This window comes from Musa acuminata, chromosome BXJ3-1 (genome assembly GCF_036884655.1).
Source record: "Musa acuminata AAA Group cultivar baxijiao chromosome BXJ3-1, Cavendish_Baxijiao_AAA, whole genome shotgun sequence".
Taxonomy (NCBI): domain Eukaryota; kingdom Viridiplantae; phylum Streptophyta; class Magnoliopsida; order Zingiberales; family Musaceae; genus Musa; species Musa acuminata.
The window spans coordinates 3,994,945-4,010,911 of record NC_088349.1 but is presented as its reverse complement, the minus strand read 5'-3'; the positions used below and the strand labels follow the sequence as shown (position 1 = coordinate 4,010,911).

The 15,967-nt window shown below is 37.5% G+C and overlaps 1 protein-coding gene across 4 annotated transcripts; it reads right to left on the bottom strand.

The window, feature by feature from the left end:
• Positions 1-1,578: 1,578 nt before the first annotated feature.
• LOC103987005 (uncharacterized) lies at positions 1,579-15,344 on the bottom strand. Of its 4 annotated transcripts, none has more exons than XM_065135546.1 (15): positions 14,727-15,344; positions 14,527-14,612; positions 13,150-13,304; positions 13,006-13,070; positions 12,684-12,875; positions 12,538-12,589; positions 11,166-11,432; positions 10,910-11,043; positions 9,729-9,918; positions 9,558-9,617; positions 9,246-9,482; positions 5,792-6,050; positions 5,501-5,706; positions 3,899-3,946; positions 1,579-2,175 (listed from the first exon to the last, which is right to left on the bottom strand). In XM_065135546.1, the coding sequence occupies exons 1-15, from the start codon at positions 14,900-14,902 to the stop codon at positions 1,885-1,887; spliced, it is 2,418 nt and encodes an 805-aa protein (XP_064991618.1). In that variant the 5' UTR covers positions 14,903-15,344; the 3' UTR covers positions 1,579-1,884. The 4 variants fall into 4 exon arrangements, with proteins under 4 accessions (XP_064991618.1, XP_009403464.2, XP_018673821.2 ...); XM_009405189.3 differs by having other exon boundaries at positions 3,899-3,949; positions 14,727-15,342; XM_065135547.1 differs by lacking the exon at positions 1,579-2,175 and adding an exon at positions 4,367-4,424 and having other exon boundaries at positions 3,906-3,949.
• Positions 15,345-15,967: the final 623 nt, after the last annotated feature.

Genomic DNA, 15,967 nt, shown 5'->3' with positions numbered 1-15,967 from the left:
TATATATATATATATATATATATTCGTAACTGGTGAGATGTAAGACTATAGATGTTGAATAAATGATCTGAGAAAGATTTGAGGATATTTTTTGTCAAAAGTATTTCAGTGTTATCAATCACTAGCGGAATTTGTTAACTTCAAACAAGGAGGTTAATCGATGGTGGATTATATCAGAAAGTTTAAGAAATTAGTAATACCCTCGCTATTGTCCATCACTTTTGCCTTACCACGAGAACTTGATGCCTTGGCACCCTCCCTATCATCACTTGTTGACATGCTATATCCCTATAGAGGCGACTTTGGGCTTGCCCTTCTCTTTCCATTTCTCTTCTATATTATTATCGTAACTTCTTTCTCTTCCTCAATCATCTATGAGATGATTTTGTGAAGTCTCATCATTCATAACATCTTCCTTTCTTATTCCAACAGAGCCATTATGGGCGTCGCAAACGTCAACAATTTCTTTACCCTTTGACTCTGAGTCAAGGCAATAGTGTCAATGAAAGCTAAGGAGGACAGTAATCACGAGATGAGAATGCTCGCGATGAGGCCTCACGACATGCCAAAGATGACAACCAACAACGAGAATAGTTAACGTTGAGGATAGAGGCTTCATGGATTACAAGATTAGGGCTATGCACATAGGAACCTCACAATAAGACGAAAGTGACTACTATAGTAGGGCGGAGACGGTATAGGTGACGAGCAATGGGTGAGGCGAGGGATATTACTGAGTATTGTAAGAAATATTGGGCACCAAATTGAAAAACTAAAAACTATGATACCTTTCTAAAAGAATCCAAAAAGAAAATTTTTATTTCATGAAAATTGTCCCACAATTTTTTGCTTGCTTATTTTGACCTTCGGTAACCATTTGAATATCTTAAAAGTGATTTCCCAGGGGAAAAAAAAAAACCCCTCACATTTGTGGATTTTGCAGGATCGAACTACCTTTTCTCATTTTGTTTACAGAGAGCTCCTCCCCTTACAGAATGATTTAGCTAAAGAATCTATCCAGGTGGATTTTGGTGAGAAACTCATGTCTTTTCTAATATTGAGGGCCCTTTAATGAGTTTGAGATGGGAGGGTATTTCTCCAAGCGAAATAAAAGATAAGAGGGATTTATCCGAGAAAACCCACAAATGATTCGCTTTAACTATGCTTCATCATGAGTTTGCGACTAAATCAAGAGCATTCAGATGTCTTTAGGGCAGCATTTGCCTCAGTCTGATATGTGGTCATTAGTGGCGTACAATGATCATAACTTCAAGCTTTAAACTCAGGATCTTTCTTGATAATGTCATGTTTTCTCACCTTCTGGAAACTGATTTCGGACAATGACAAACCTGTTCTAATAAATTGTGGACTCTAATGCTTGTGGAAGCCGCAAAGTGACACTTAATATGTATATAGGGTTCATAGGGATTTTGATGATAGAAGCACGTCATGAGCAATACAATAATATTTCATTGCAAACAAGAATATAATTGCAAATTACGTGATGAACAACACAAGTATTATGAAACACTCCTAATTCCAGCTTATTATATTTACACTTACCAGATGCATATTACCTTTACATAACCTCGCAGAATTCTGTGAGGAAAAAGATTAAATAATGTTATATATGAGAAAGGTGATTACATGTACATTCATGAAAAAAAAGGAATGAAATAAATGAATTTTAGAATGAAGATACTATACAACAGACTCCTATGTGTTTCATTCCAGCTCGATGCTCCATGTGTTCACTCCCAGAGCATCGTAATGACCTCTTAGCATTTCATATTAGCAGCTGCACTAATGTTAGTGGGGACAACAGAAATGGATGACAAAGAAGTGAGAACACGAGAAGCTAAAGCTGTTTCACGAGTGCACTCGTCAAAGGAAGAATTCTGGAAAGGACCACATGATGAACTTTGCAAATATGTCGGTCTCAAGAAACTCTATGTGTGCTGCTCGCCCGATGATTGTATTCAAGTTCCTCACTTGAGAAGATGTGTCAAAATTCACATCACACCGCATGAATACTCTCCGTTCAGATGAAGGAGCACGGATTTGATCCAAGCAATTGTTGAGCATGTCCATGAAGATGTGAGACTTCTTTGACTGATCCCAAGACGATGCCTGGCACAGTTCAATTCTGGCAGAATGGTAAGGAACGTAACCATCCTGGAAAAAAAAAAAAAAAGGAAACCAATTAAAAGAACTACTACAGAAATCGTTTGTTTTGCATGTGAATAAACATCAAGTATCAACAGATACAAGTTAAGAGGTGAAGCAGGATGACATAGAAGAAATGATAAATAGCAAGTTTCTTCATGTTTGATATTTTGCTACAAAAAGAAATTCGGCACTATGGAGGGTTAAAGATCAAAGTATTCAGAAGGGCTCATAATCTGTTAATAGGTATCACAAAAGCACATGCTAACATTTTAAAATTCTGCCACTTTGATTATAAAACTATGTTTGCAGAGTTTGCAACAAGCCACTAACTATGTTTTCCCAAAGCCACTTATACATCATGTTAGACTTCAATCGGGCACTCATTTGTAAACATACTAGTTTAGTCCTAATGAAAGTGCGAGAAGATTTGAAAAGAGGAAGAGATTTGAGTTTGCTTTATAGGGACAGAGTAGGTCTACCATTATTAGTTTGGGATTGAGCATTATGGGAGTGGTTCAAATTTATCAAACTAATGAGTCAGTTATCGTACGAAAAGGAGTTGTTACAATTGATAAATATATCTAGTACTAAGCATGACCCAAATAGGAAAGGATTAGGAGCCACCCTTGGGCAATGCATGACGTGCATTATACTGAAATATAATTTTGGGCTATGGTTTTAGCTTTTATTAGATGTCAAGCCACAAGAGGAGAATCAGATCCATATTGGAAGTGGGTGCAGATTTGAGTTGGTTTATAAGACTAGAGTGGGTCTACCATATTATCAACATGAGACCAAAAATTTTAAGCTGTTGGTTCAGACTTATCAAATAAATAGGTCAGCTATCCTATCGACTCAACTCGTGACATCTTTTATGAGCATGCACTTGTAGACGTAAGATAAAAGCAATCAGAAAGTTGTCCCATAGAATTCTGTCAATAAAATACATTGTCACACATAATAATCCTAGACTAGATGTAATGATCGTGCTGTTCAAAACCCTAGTCTGAGAAAAAAATGCTAGAGGAAACATTTTTTTGATGCAGTGAAAAATGGTGCCTTAGCTGAAAAACAAAATAAATGCCATTAAAAAAGAAAACAGCATCTGTTTAACAAATATGAATCTAGGCATAAGCTACTTATTGAAATGATCTGTACTCCTTGTTTGTCAATACAGCAGAAATAACACAAATACAAGCAGAAAACAAAATCAAAATAAGACAATGTAGCCAAATGCAGAACTTGAAAGTTGCTTATTTTTTCAGCCATCAGGGGTTAAAGGAGCCAAATTTTGATCAGGTCACCTTTTCTCAAGAAAAAGAAAAGGAGAAAAAACAAAAGAAAGTGTTTAGTGGTTTGCTTGGAAGAGCAAATTTAGATGTTCGGTAACACCATTTATCTAAAAATTCACCAAAATATACCAATATACGGTTCTAGGGACCAATCATATAGAATGGTCTTAAAATTCAATTAAATGCACCCACTCTAACAATGTACATTTAAGCATGACACAGTGGTTATGATAAAAGTGAAAGACCAAAACATTTTCATTACTGTGGGAGAAAGCACAATAGATCATAGGACCAAGATAAGGTTCAAGAATGGCACAAAAAATAGTAGTGTTATGTGCATTTGGAATGAACCTATGAAAGTATAAGTTTCCTTTTTTTTCACAAGCTGCCAGTTTAATTTTAGTACATACAGGAAAGAACTTTACAGAATATAGTACCTGTGGGGAAGATACCAGGATAATGTTTTTGAAATTTTCCAATGTCTTCTGCTGAAAAATGACAAGATAACATATAAGAAATTACATACAAGCAAGATTCTAAAGACTTGTTTTATTCTGGTTTCAACAAACTTGCTGGATTGGTACAAAGGTACTAAGCAGTTTACCATCATGAACAGCCTAACAATGATGAAATATAAAATAAAATAAAGGTATATCGAGTCGTACAAAGTGTATTTCACCAGTGCTTGATTGCGGTAGTAAACACCAGATGGTAAGTAACTATTCAAACGATATTTTAAAGTTGGAATAGTACAACTCACGAACCAGAGAAAAACGATCTTGAAATGAAGCAGTACTAAAGATCTTAACAAAGATTTCTACAACATTCTTCTCATGTTCCTTCGGATAAGCAGGAAATCCATTTCACAACAAATATCTACAGTTCTACACTATTATATAACTCACCTGTCCTTTAGTGAAGCTTTTAGCGTGGACTTCAAATGATGTTGTCATCACTGCAAATCTGAGGCATGCATCATGGTAGTATTCTTTAATTTTTTTAGGTTGCTAACATGGGAAGAGATGCTCAAAACAAGTGCTGCATGCTAACATGTTCATTTTTCCAGTAAAAAGGGAGAGACAATTATGTCTAGACTCTCTCTCTTCTCTCTTACTACATCTAAATTCTAACATACTTAGGTTGCACGGCAAAGAACTTTAAATTATAGAGAGTTAGAAACTACGGAGCAGATCACCACTAGTTTCAACCAGCAATCACAAACTGGCAAACAAATTACACTCATCTGTTTATACTAGTCAAGTTTATAATGGTGATGAAAATATAAACTAAAACAGGTAGAAAAGAAACAGTGGAATAGTGAAAACCGAGTTTTCATTGCAAAGTTGTAGCAAGGGCCACAGTTTCTGTAGAAGATAGTGTATATCTATTAGTTTCTTTTATTATCTGATGGATAACAATTGCTGAATATAGTAATAATGACAAATAATTGCTCAAGGTTTAGTTTTTGATAAAAATATGTTATCTATAATTCTTAAATATTCATAATTTAAAAAAAGGAAAAGTTACTTATAGGTCCCTCCGAGGCCAGTAATTGTCTTTAACTTCTAAAAATATGTCTAGCATATAAATCCCAGCAAACCCAAAAGACTTGCATATATGCCATTTTAGTAAATCTTCATCAGCTGTCTGTCTGTCATCATGTGACTGTTCAATTAAGGACTTCAAAATTTTAATCGTCATTAGTACTCTTTAAAAATTCACTTAGTTGACACTAATGATGAAATAAATATTAAAAAAATTAGGTATTTGTATTTTATTTTTTTAAACTAAAGATAGCTATTGATAACAATAATTAGTATCTGAAATTTTTGGATGGATGTTAAAGGAACGGGTTTATATGGAGGATCTCAATATTTGGACATATATGCTACACTAAATTTGTAGGTACAAATATACTACTTCCTAACACTGAAAGGATAGATATGTAAACCCCCTAAAATTTCAAGCCTATCTAGTCTGACTTAGTATATTATGTGTAGCAAGTCCTGCAAATATTAAAATATTTAGTGCTTTATTACCTTACAGAGCTTGTAAAAGAATGTATTCTGAAGATCTGGATCATCAGTAGAAGTAAGTTGATTAATGCACTGAGCTCCTTTGAGTTTCTTCAAAAGCCACAATCCTGAATTGAACAAAGAGTTTGAGCTGTACCAATACCCTAAATGTGGCCCTGATATTGACATATATGTATACAAGTGCTTCAAGAAAGGTCCCATTACACTCTCTGCAAAATAGTACATGCTACACAGATATCAGAAAAAGACGTATTCAAGTAAATAATCATGACTCCTCGAGTAAATAATCATTACCTGTTAAGGCACTCCTGATGATGATGTTTCCAATAGAATGCCCAACAAAACTAAGCTTTGTGACTTTACAGCCTCCATATCTTGAAAGCTTATCCATTTTCTTCCTAAGGAAGGCAACCACTTCCAAAGCCAACCTTCGACCCATTTCTCTAAAATCTCCTGTTGTCTTTTCTTCATTAGCTTCTGACATGAGACATTCAGCTCCAGGATCTATCAAAAGCCATTGATTCCGAACAAGTCGTAAATCGAGATGGTGCCCCTATTATGGCAAAGAACGATGTACAGAGTCAACAAAGTCACAATCTACAAGGTTAATCAATCAATACAAAAAGTTTCTATGTCACTTAGAAATTCACTTTGCAAATAAAACCCTTAAAAATTGCCATTTTGTAGATACAGAGACATAGATACCATGTGATACAGTCTGATCAAGGGTAATTTAAAGATTGTGAATAACAAACTAGAATATTAGAACATATAGAATTTAATGTAATTTTTGTTTCATTGTAGGTGGCATTCCTTGTGCTTCATGACTTTCATCTCCATTTCCATAATGAACTAGGATTAGGAAATATAACATATAGATAAGTCAACATTTGGTCGATTCACCATTGGTGCGGCCCGTAGGCTCGTGAGGAATTATCCGCTTTGGGCGATGGGCGTACCCGCATAGTTTTGTCCTTTCGGAGCTCGTGAGCTCTAAAAGGCGCCTCTGAGGGTAAGGGTGACCCGGCAGACTTATGAGCTATTGGTTCCCCTACTCCTCAAACAATGTAGGACTAAATGTCCTTATTAGTGCTCTCTCCCACAGGGGAGCCAAGAGCTCAGGGCCCTCCTTCTAGTGCCAATCTAATAAGTCAACATTTGGTCGGTCCGCCATTGGTGCGACCCCGTAGGCGCGCGAGGAATTATTCGCTTTGGGCGATGGACATACCCACACGATTTTGCCCTTTCGAAGCTTATAAGCTCCAAAAGGCGCCTATGAGGGTAAGGGTGACCCAACGAGCCTATGAACCCTTGGTTCCCTTACTCAACCAATGTGGGACTAAATGTCTTTATCAATTCTCCTTCCTGTAGAGGAGCCAAAGGCCCAGGGCCCTCCTTCTAGCACTAATCTGGAAAGTCAACATTTGGTCGGTCTGCTATTAATGCGACCCGTAGGCTCGCGAGAAATTGTTCGCTTTGGACAATGGGCGTACCCGTACAGTTTTACCCTTTCGGAGCTCGTAAACTCTAAAAGATGCTTTTGAGGGTAAGGGTGACTCGGCAGACTTATGAGCCCTTAGTTCCCCTACTTCTCAACCAATGCGAGACTAAATATCCTTATCAGTGCTTCCTCCCCTATGGGAGCCAAGGGCCCAAGGCCCTTCTTCTAATGCCAAACTGATAAGTCAACATTTGGGTCGGTCCACCACTGGTGCGGCCCGTAGGCTCACGAGGAATTATCCACTTTGGGCAGTGGGCGTATCCGCACGGTTTTACCCTTTTGAAGCTCGTGTGCTCCAAATAGCGCCTCTGAGGGTAAGGGAGACCCGGCGAACTTATGAGCCCTTAGTTTCCTTAGTCCTCAATCAATGTGGGACTAAATGTTCTTATCAGTGTTCCCTCTCGTAGGGGAGCTAAAGGCCCAGAGCCCTCCTTTTAGCACCAATTTGATAAGTCAACATTTGATCGGTCCGCCATTGGTGTGACTTGTAGGCTCGCAAGGAATTGTCCGCTTTGGACAGTGGGCGTACCCGCACGGTTTTGCCCTTTTGGAGTTTGTGAGCTTCAAAATGCACCTTTGAGGGTAAGAGTGACTCGGCAGACTTATAAGCCCTCGGTTCTCCTACTCCTCAACCAATGTGGGACTAAATCATAGTTTACAATACCATACCATATCGCTCGATACGAGCGGTACGTACTGGTCTGATAGAGGACCGGTATAGGCAGTATATTGGTACACCTTAGTGTACCATGTGTCGGTGTGCTCGGTAAAGCTCGGTACGTACCATACCGATAGATGATCAGTACACCAATACAGTACGGTATTTAGAACCTTTGACTAAATATCCTTATCAGTGCTCCCACCCATATGGGAATCAATGGCTCATTTAGTCTCACATTGGTTGAGGAGTAGGAGAACCAAGGACTCATAAGTCCGTCGAGTCACCCTTACCCTCAGAGAGGCCTTTTGGAGCTCACGAACTCCGAAAGGGCAAAACCATGCAGCATCGCCCAAAGTGGCCAATTCCTCGTGAGCCTACAAGTTGCACCAATGGCGGACTAACCAAATATTGACATATCAAATTGGCACTAGAAGGAGGACCCTGGGCCCTTGGCTCCCCTACGAGAGGGAGCACTAATAAGGATATTTAGTACCACATTGGTTAAGGAGTAGGGGAATCAAGAGCTCGTAAGTCCACCGGATCACCCTTACCCTCAGAAGCGCCTTTTGGAGCTCACGAGCTCTAGAAGGGCAAAACCATGCAGGTACACCTATCGCCCAAAGCAGAGAATTCCTCGCGAGCTTACGGGCCGCACCAGTGGCGGACCGACCAAATGTTGACTTATCACATCTAAATATGTTTGTCTTCCATAAGTAAGAAACTGAGTTACAATAACTTCTACATTAGGATAACTAAAGTAAATCATCTTAATATATTAGGATAACTTTCATAAGTAATCACCAATTGGACATTGACAAACAGGAATCGTGGATGGGCAAGGAAATTGGTAATATCAGTTAAAAATACTTCTAAACTACTATTTCTTGTGCCTTTCATATAATAGTTAGCCGAAAAAGTAGTTCTTCAGGCAAACAACATCCGAAGAGTGTTCAAATGTGAGTTCTTCGATACCACAAATTTCAGTGGTAAAAGTGTTCTGCAAAAAAACCTATAAACGAGATTGTTGGCTATACTAATTCAAAAGTGATTCTAAGTTTTCATAATGGACAGAAATAATACTTGTGAACTATTACATTCTTTTCACAGTGATACAACAAAAAAGTTTAGCAGTTGAGAGTTGAGACTATGTGCTTTATACCTGCTTTAACAAGATGAGTTAGATAAAATAGCAACGGAGCTGCTAAGGAGGCAGAAAATTGCCAAACTGGTTTTTAAAATAAAGCATATGACAATTAAATAAATACAATCAGACATCCTGCGAACTGCAGTTGGGAGGAATCAAGTCTCAACAATTTGAGGTTGGCTATATGAATCTTTTGTCATAAATTCAGGAGGAATGCATTAAATAATTTTATTGAAAGGAGGCCCATAATTATGCCCATACAGATATAATAATTTGTTGAAAGTTAGATGATTCTGCAGTGGGAACCTAGAGGGCCATCAATACAAGTACAACTTACTGGATGCATCAAGTAAAATTACTAATTTATATGACATGTCAACTTTGGAAGCTACAACATCACAGGCATATAAGGAATTAACTGCCAGTGCGAATGGGGACACACCTGAAATCCATGCACAAACACAACTGCTCGTAGTACACGACAATTTCTTTTGGGTCCCAAACTGAATTTGGGTACAACATTTTTACCAGGGCCAGTAGGTATTGCAGCATCATTTGGATCCGGACTATGCAAGGATGAATTGTTAGGAAGATCAATGACATGTTGTTCTACTAGAACAACAGGAACATGTGAAGGATCACCAAAAATATACATGTCTTGAATTGAGTGGCTGTTTATCTGCATACACCATATGAAATTTAGAATCTTCAGGAATAAATTAGCACTAACGTTGTAGCAATCATGATATCTCACTTTCATCTGGGCAATACTTCTCCGGTGAAGTTCAGCGCGTGTTGTTGCACCTTGAGCTGGCTGCACATAAAAGAAAACAAACCACTTAAATATCTTCAGTATTTCAAAACATTTATTTGGCAAGTACACTGAAAATGTGGTAACTGATAAACTAATAAAGGACATTATTACCTCGTCATTGGACTTCCTCACACCTACTACTTTTCCAAGTGCATTATGGTGAGAAGAATCATCAGCTCCACTTTTCAAGTACCGGTGGGGAACTTCAATCTTCGAATGAACCATCCATATGGACCATTCTGCCTTCCGATCCATAGCCCAAACACCATGGAGATGTTCAAGTATTGCAATTCTATTTATCCTAGAGCCAAATGAACTAGATTAACAAGATTTTGAGAACTCAAAAAATGCCTGGTTAATGAAGATCTTTCAGTACTTATTAAATAAGAATAAGGGAGATATTCAAGACTGCTCCAACTATGGAGGGACTAAAACAAGGCATATTATAAAACCTTAGGAAAAGGTGAATGAAGGAAGAATAAGATGCATAACAAGAATCAGTCTGGTTTTATGCCTACACTATCAACCATAGAATTTACTTATTTATTGAGACAACCAATGGAAAAATATAAAAGAGATAAAATATTTTCATATATTTTTACAACTTTAAAAAAGCCAGTGGTAAAATTTCTAGGGATTTATCGTGGTGATTTTAGAAAAGGAATGTGTATTTAGTAATTATATTGACATGATAAAAGATATGTTTGATATAGTAGTCAAATGGGGTGAATCTAAAGAAGTTTCTATAACTAAAGGATTAATCATTAAAATTATATCCTTACTCTTTTGTGCTGGTAAATCAACGAACTTATTGATTATATAAATGATTGACCCCCAAAGTCTTATTTGCAGACAATATTTTTGGAAGATGAAAGTCCAATTGGGATTATTCTAAAGTAATGGAAATAAACCTTAGAAGCTAAAGATTTTATATTAAGTAGGACTAAGAATGGATAATGTGAAATATAGCTTTAGCAATATTAAGAGAAAAACCCAGGGTGTAATTAAGATGAATAGACGAGTTCTCATAAATGAGTTTCAATATCATGGACCTAATTTTCAATATGAAGGAGAGACTGATATACACATTATGCATATATTAAAAACTTGGATTGTTGAAGTGGCAATGGAGGTTTGCATATCAAATATCAAAACCAAGTTGATGAATAACAATGTAAAAGAAGCAATTTAATGGCATATCACATTCATAGTTCAGAAAAGTTCATTCCAAAGGTAAAAATGTTCACTGTATTAACCAATATGTAAAAGAGAAATTAGCAAAAGTGGAATACCTATGGAAGTTCAAAAATGTATTCCACAAAAAAGAGAGTTGGTTTCCCATTGTGAAATATACATCCAGCAGTTCTTCCTTGGACAAAGAGTAGAGCATGACATCATTCTCAAAATTGACAGTGCCATTCGATTTCTGCATAAGAATATAGATATCAACTGAAAAGGAACTTAGATAATGAATTTTTTTTTACAAAAAAATAAGAATTCCAAAATGCTCAAAAGCAATAAACTGCTGAAATGCAGCAAAACAAGCACCTCCAGAATATTCTGTAGCATGCCAGCTAAGTGTCCAACACCCATACTTGACCCAGAAATGCCCGTGTTTGCAGTAGATAAATCAGTTCTCAATGAAGAACCAATAAACTCAAATTTACCAAGATTGAGGTCAGCATTATGTAAATCATCAATTTTTTGTCCAATTGCTTTGCTTAGGTTTCTTATTTCTTCCATAAGTATCTCACGTGAAACAAACAGTGACTTCACAATTTCAATTGCTTTTGGGCTCCACCCTTGACCTAATATCTGAAAAGATACCAAAGTTAGCTATATGTAGGACATATAAGCAAAAGCATAACAGATATATGCACAATTTTATTTAATGGTTGCAGGGAATTATTCTAGATCAATGCAAAACATAATTAGGACGATTTCTAAACAAGACAAGCAGAAATATGCAACCAAATGTCAAATCAAGTCAAAAATTTTAAGACTGCAATATGAAGGTTGAAAGGTAGTTCAAATTCTTTTCTCGATTTTAAAGCATATGAGTTCAAGGTAAGCATCATCTAATGTTTATCAACATAAAACTGTTGCCAAAAAGCAACTGAGTCTCGATATTGTTTGATATGCTTGTATGATGCAGATTCATGAGGTGGCAATTACTCATATCCAGTTAAAGTGCTCATTAGTACTCTAGTAAAGCAGTCAAAGGAGGTAGTTTCTAAAACAAAAGACAGCTGATGATTAGTATGAGCTTCTGACACTATCAGAGTGGAGTGAACCCAAATGGATATGAAAAATTGAAGAAATGGCATTCATATTCATATAGTGCCGCTAAATTACATCCTATCGAAGTGATTTAAGCATCAACTGAATTTTGCATAAACAAGACGAAGCATTAATTATAACAGAGTAGAAGATGGAGTGGAAAGAAAAACCTATAACAAATTATCATTAGCTTTTAATACTGACAGTGGCCAAATGCCTTTGGTTTTAATGATTTTAAATGACAAATAAGTCAGGACAACAATAAAAAGATAGATACCTGAATCACAAAGGCCAAGGTATCCATTTATATAATATTATCATTGAAGATCATATGCACATAATTTTGGATATAGGAAACTGGAAATATACATAATCTGATTATAAAAAACTAAATGAGTGAATGAAAAATCTAGAAAGATGTAATCATTTGATTTATTTCAGATGTGCTTCCATGTTTCAAGTGTTATGCTACATTTTCTTGTTATTTGATGATCCTTTGTTATTCTAAAAACAAACATTTTTAGAATGCATCATTATCAATGGTCATATGCATCTGAGGAAAAAGTTTTACATAATCCAAGAATAGATCTGAGAAGGTAACATAAAGGATCGTTATATTTTTGTGTCGAAGGGCACTTACCTGATTGGATCCGTAATATTCATCAGCAATATTCTCCACCATTAGAGAAGTACTGGCATTTCAAAATTCAAATCAATTGAAACATACTAGAGAGCAAAGTAAATTTTAGCATATGGACAAAAGAACAAACTCAAATTTTCACAAACCTTGATACCTTCTCTTGTATGCTGGTACCAGATTTCAGGAAAACAATGTGCACACTTAAATCAACAAGCACTGCATGGAAAGCATCAAAATGAACAGGACAGTATGAATGCAGACCATGTAGTGCTTTAGGAGGAATCCTGAATTCATGGACTGCAGTTGGAAACATTTCAATAGAGGCCTGAATTTCATTGCTGTAAAAGGAACCGAAAGAAGATTCAAATTGTCGTTGCAAAGAAAATCACCACTACAAATAAGAATTGATCGATAGAGAAGAGATAGAGCTAGCACAAATCTCACAGTGTGATTATGTTTTTGACTTACCCATTTTCGAACATTGGAGCATACATGAGCTCAAACTTTAGTATTGCCGCAGAACTAGCTGGTCTCTGGAAATTAAAGTACAAAGGTGTCAAAATGCAAACAAACGGATCTCACCTCAAGTGAGTCACTAAAGATGCTGCCAACCTCATATTTCCCTGTAGCAAAATTGAAAGACACCATGATAGATAGAGGAACATCCTGTCTAGCATATTTGATTTTGAATGGATGGGTAAAGAAACTATGATCAGCATCATCGATCCTCCAAACAGCAAAAATATCATCTGAGACTATATTGGGAGCTGCAAAATACACCTAGGATGTCAATTCAAGAGATGCAGAAACATCATGCATGAGGAGAAGAAGTAAACAAGAAGAATATAAAAATGTTACTATCGCAGACTAAAGATGTTCAAGAATTCCACTAAGGTAACAATAATTGGAGACAAAGTTTAATAGAACTTTACCAGCACCATGCCTGAACACCCACTTATTTGGGTCACGATAATTCCACGCTGTCATGGGATGGCTGTTAATCCACCAAAAAACTACCCTTAAGCAAAATGGAAGTCAGTTAGTCCTAACTTAAGTCCAATAGACTGAATTATGGTGACTTTATTCATATGGATCTTTGGATATATTAGCTTTTTTTTTGTTTAGAATTTCAGTTAGTTCAAGTGATCAGATACTGGTTTCGTGATTTAAATAAAACTGATTCTTTGGTATCCACGTATATATCTGAGAAGATATCTAATATATTAGGATTGAACCATTGGGATATAGGATTTCAAGGAAAAAAAGATCTTCTAGACATAAAGTGCAATTTCGACCAGTTTGGTATGATATGGCCGGAATTTAGTGGTCCGATCACTGACCGGTACATGAATTACCAATTTCGAGCAATCCAAGGCTTACCGCTTGGCAATTCCTGTGAACCAAGTGGTAAGGTCTGTGAACTGGGCTTCCTGCTTAGTTCAGGATATGTGAACCGAGATTACCACCTAGTTCAGCCCCAATAATGGATCTAGACTGGGTGGTAAGCCAGCTCAGTTTTTTTTTTTTTTTTTTAACAAAAATTCAAACCCTAAGACCCAAGTTCAACTTTGTGCTTTCGCCCCTGTGCCTGCTGGCATCTGTGTCCACCATCACGTGCATCCCTCACTGTATCCGTCTGCTGCCGCCCACGTTCGTAGCCACCAGCTCTAGCATTGGTACTCTTCCTCTCCTCCTCCACCGCCTTCTCCCTTCCTCCTTTCCTCCACCACCTCTTCGTCCTCCACTTCTATGGTGCCACCTCTCCCTCCACCGTCACATCTTCATCCATAACGGTTGCAGCTAATACACCCTACTTATCAGAAGCATACTACAACAGTATTCATACCCGTTAAACACATGTAACATCATAATGATTCTACTTGTGTCAAGCATAGCAAACCTAGGCCATCACATATCTGACGTCCAGTGATTACCCAGGTAGCACCAAACAACCAACAACATTTTAAAAGCTTCATCTAAAATCGGTACCTTCATACTGAATAACTCTGGACGGAGTACCACAAGATTCCAGGCTGCCGTCTTCCCATCTTGCGCTTATCTTTATCTGATACCATCTGCTTATTCAAACATAAGAAAATTAAAATTCTACTCTCAAAATCCAGATTAATAAGCTCGCAATTCACCTCATACCACAAAGTTCAACAGAAAAGTAGAATGCAGAGCTTTACCCTTGCTGGAATAGATCGAGGTTGTGGAACCGGTGAATATAAATGGCGATCTCGTGAACGGTCTCTAGCATGTCCGGCGTGAAGAATTGAACCCGTCGCGATCTCGGAGTTAGCAATCTCCTAGAGGGTGGGTTCTTCGGAATCGAGCCGGTGAGGCATCTCATCCGCGGAGGCATAGATTATTGGAGATCCTGATCGCGCTCAGGATTCGCATCCTCACCGCCAAGAACGACCTGATTCACATCCGAATTGACCGGTTCGTTCCCCTGCCACCGTGAATCCGACCAAGAGGCGAGACAATGGATCGAAAACTAGGATGGGATAGGCAAATGCAAGGATCCGGATGCGAAATGGGGTCTCGTTCCTCTTATCCGCGGAGGAAATTAGGGTTTTGGACGTGACCGGGAGGGCTAAAAGAGGACCGGGAAAGGGGGCAGCGGATTCTCCCAATGCCCGAGGGAGGAGGGAAGGAGATGAGTTATGGGGCCACCAATCAAAGCGAGCCACGACCGACGTCCCCGTGGAGCCAGATGAAACCGACGACGTCGCGCTGTCCGATGAGAAAGGGTGCGGCTTCCCTGCTGCCGCAGGGACAGGGTTCACAGCTATCGTCCGCTGAGGATTCGCTCACCCTGTGCGATGCTTAACAGGGGATCTGCCCCCGCGTCATCGAACGGGATCGGATCACTTTGTTATCATTATTATTAGCCGATGATACCTTTATTTTGTCTCATTCTTTCTTTCATCAGTGGCCATATAAGACTGTCACATGCTGTTCTAATAACAATAGTGCAAGTTGAAGATAATGAATTGTCTCAATTATCAACGTGTTAGTTAGTGAAATCCTTGTCTCATAAGATCGAAAACATAGTGTCAATAGTGATGTTGAGTCTATTGTAATAAGGTAAGCCGTTTTGTTGAGGTGATAACTAATATACTATTAATAAACTATTCTGTAAATATGAATAGCCTAAATTATAATTAATATTGTTATCCGGGAATAACAATTTTACATCAGTGTTTGACCAACTTTGATATAGGAATACGATCAATTTGACTAGCATTCGGATAATTTCACAAAACTAATATAATGATATTGCAAGCAATATCATATTCTAAACTCATCTAAAACTATAATTTAGGAGCTTAAACTTCAGAATTAATGTGTGGATATATATTAATACAAGATTTCTGACAATTAATCATAACATTTGCCACTCTTCAAGTCAAAATAACATCCA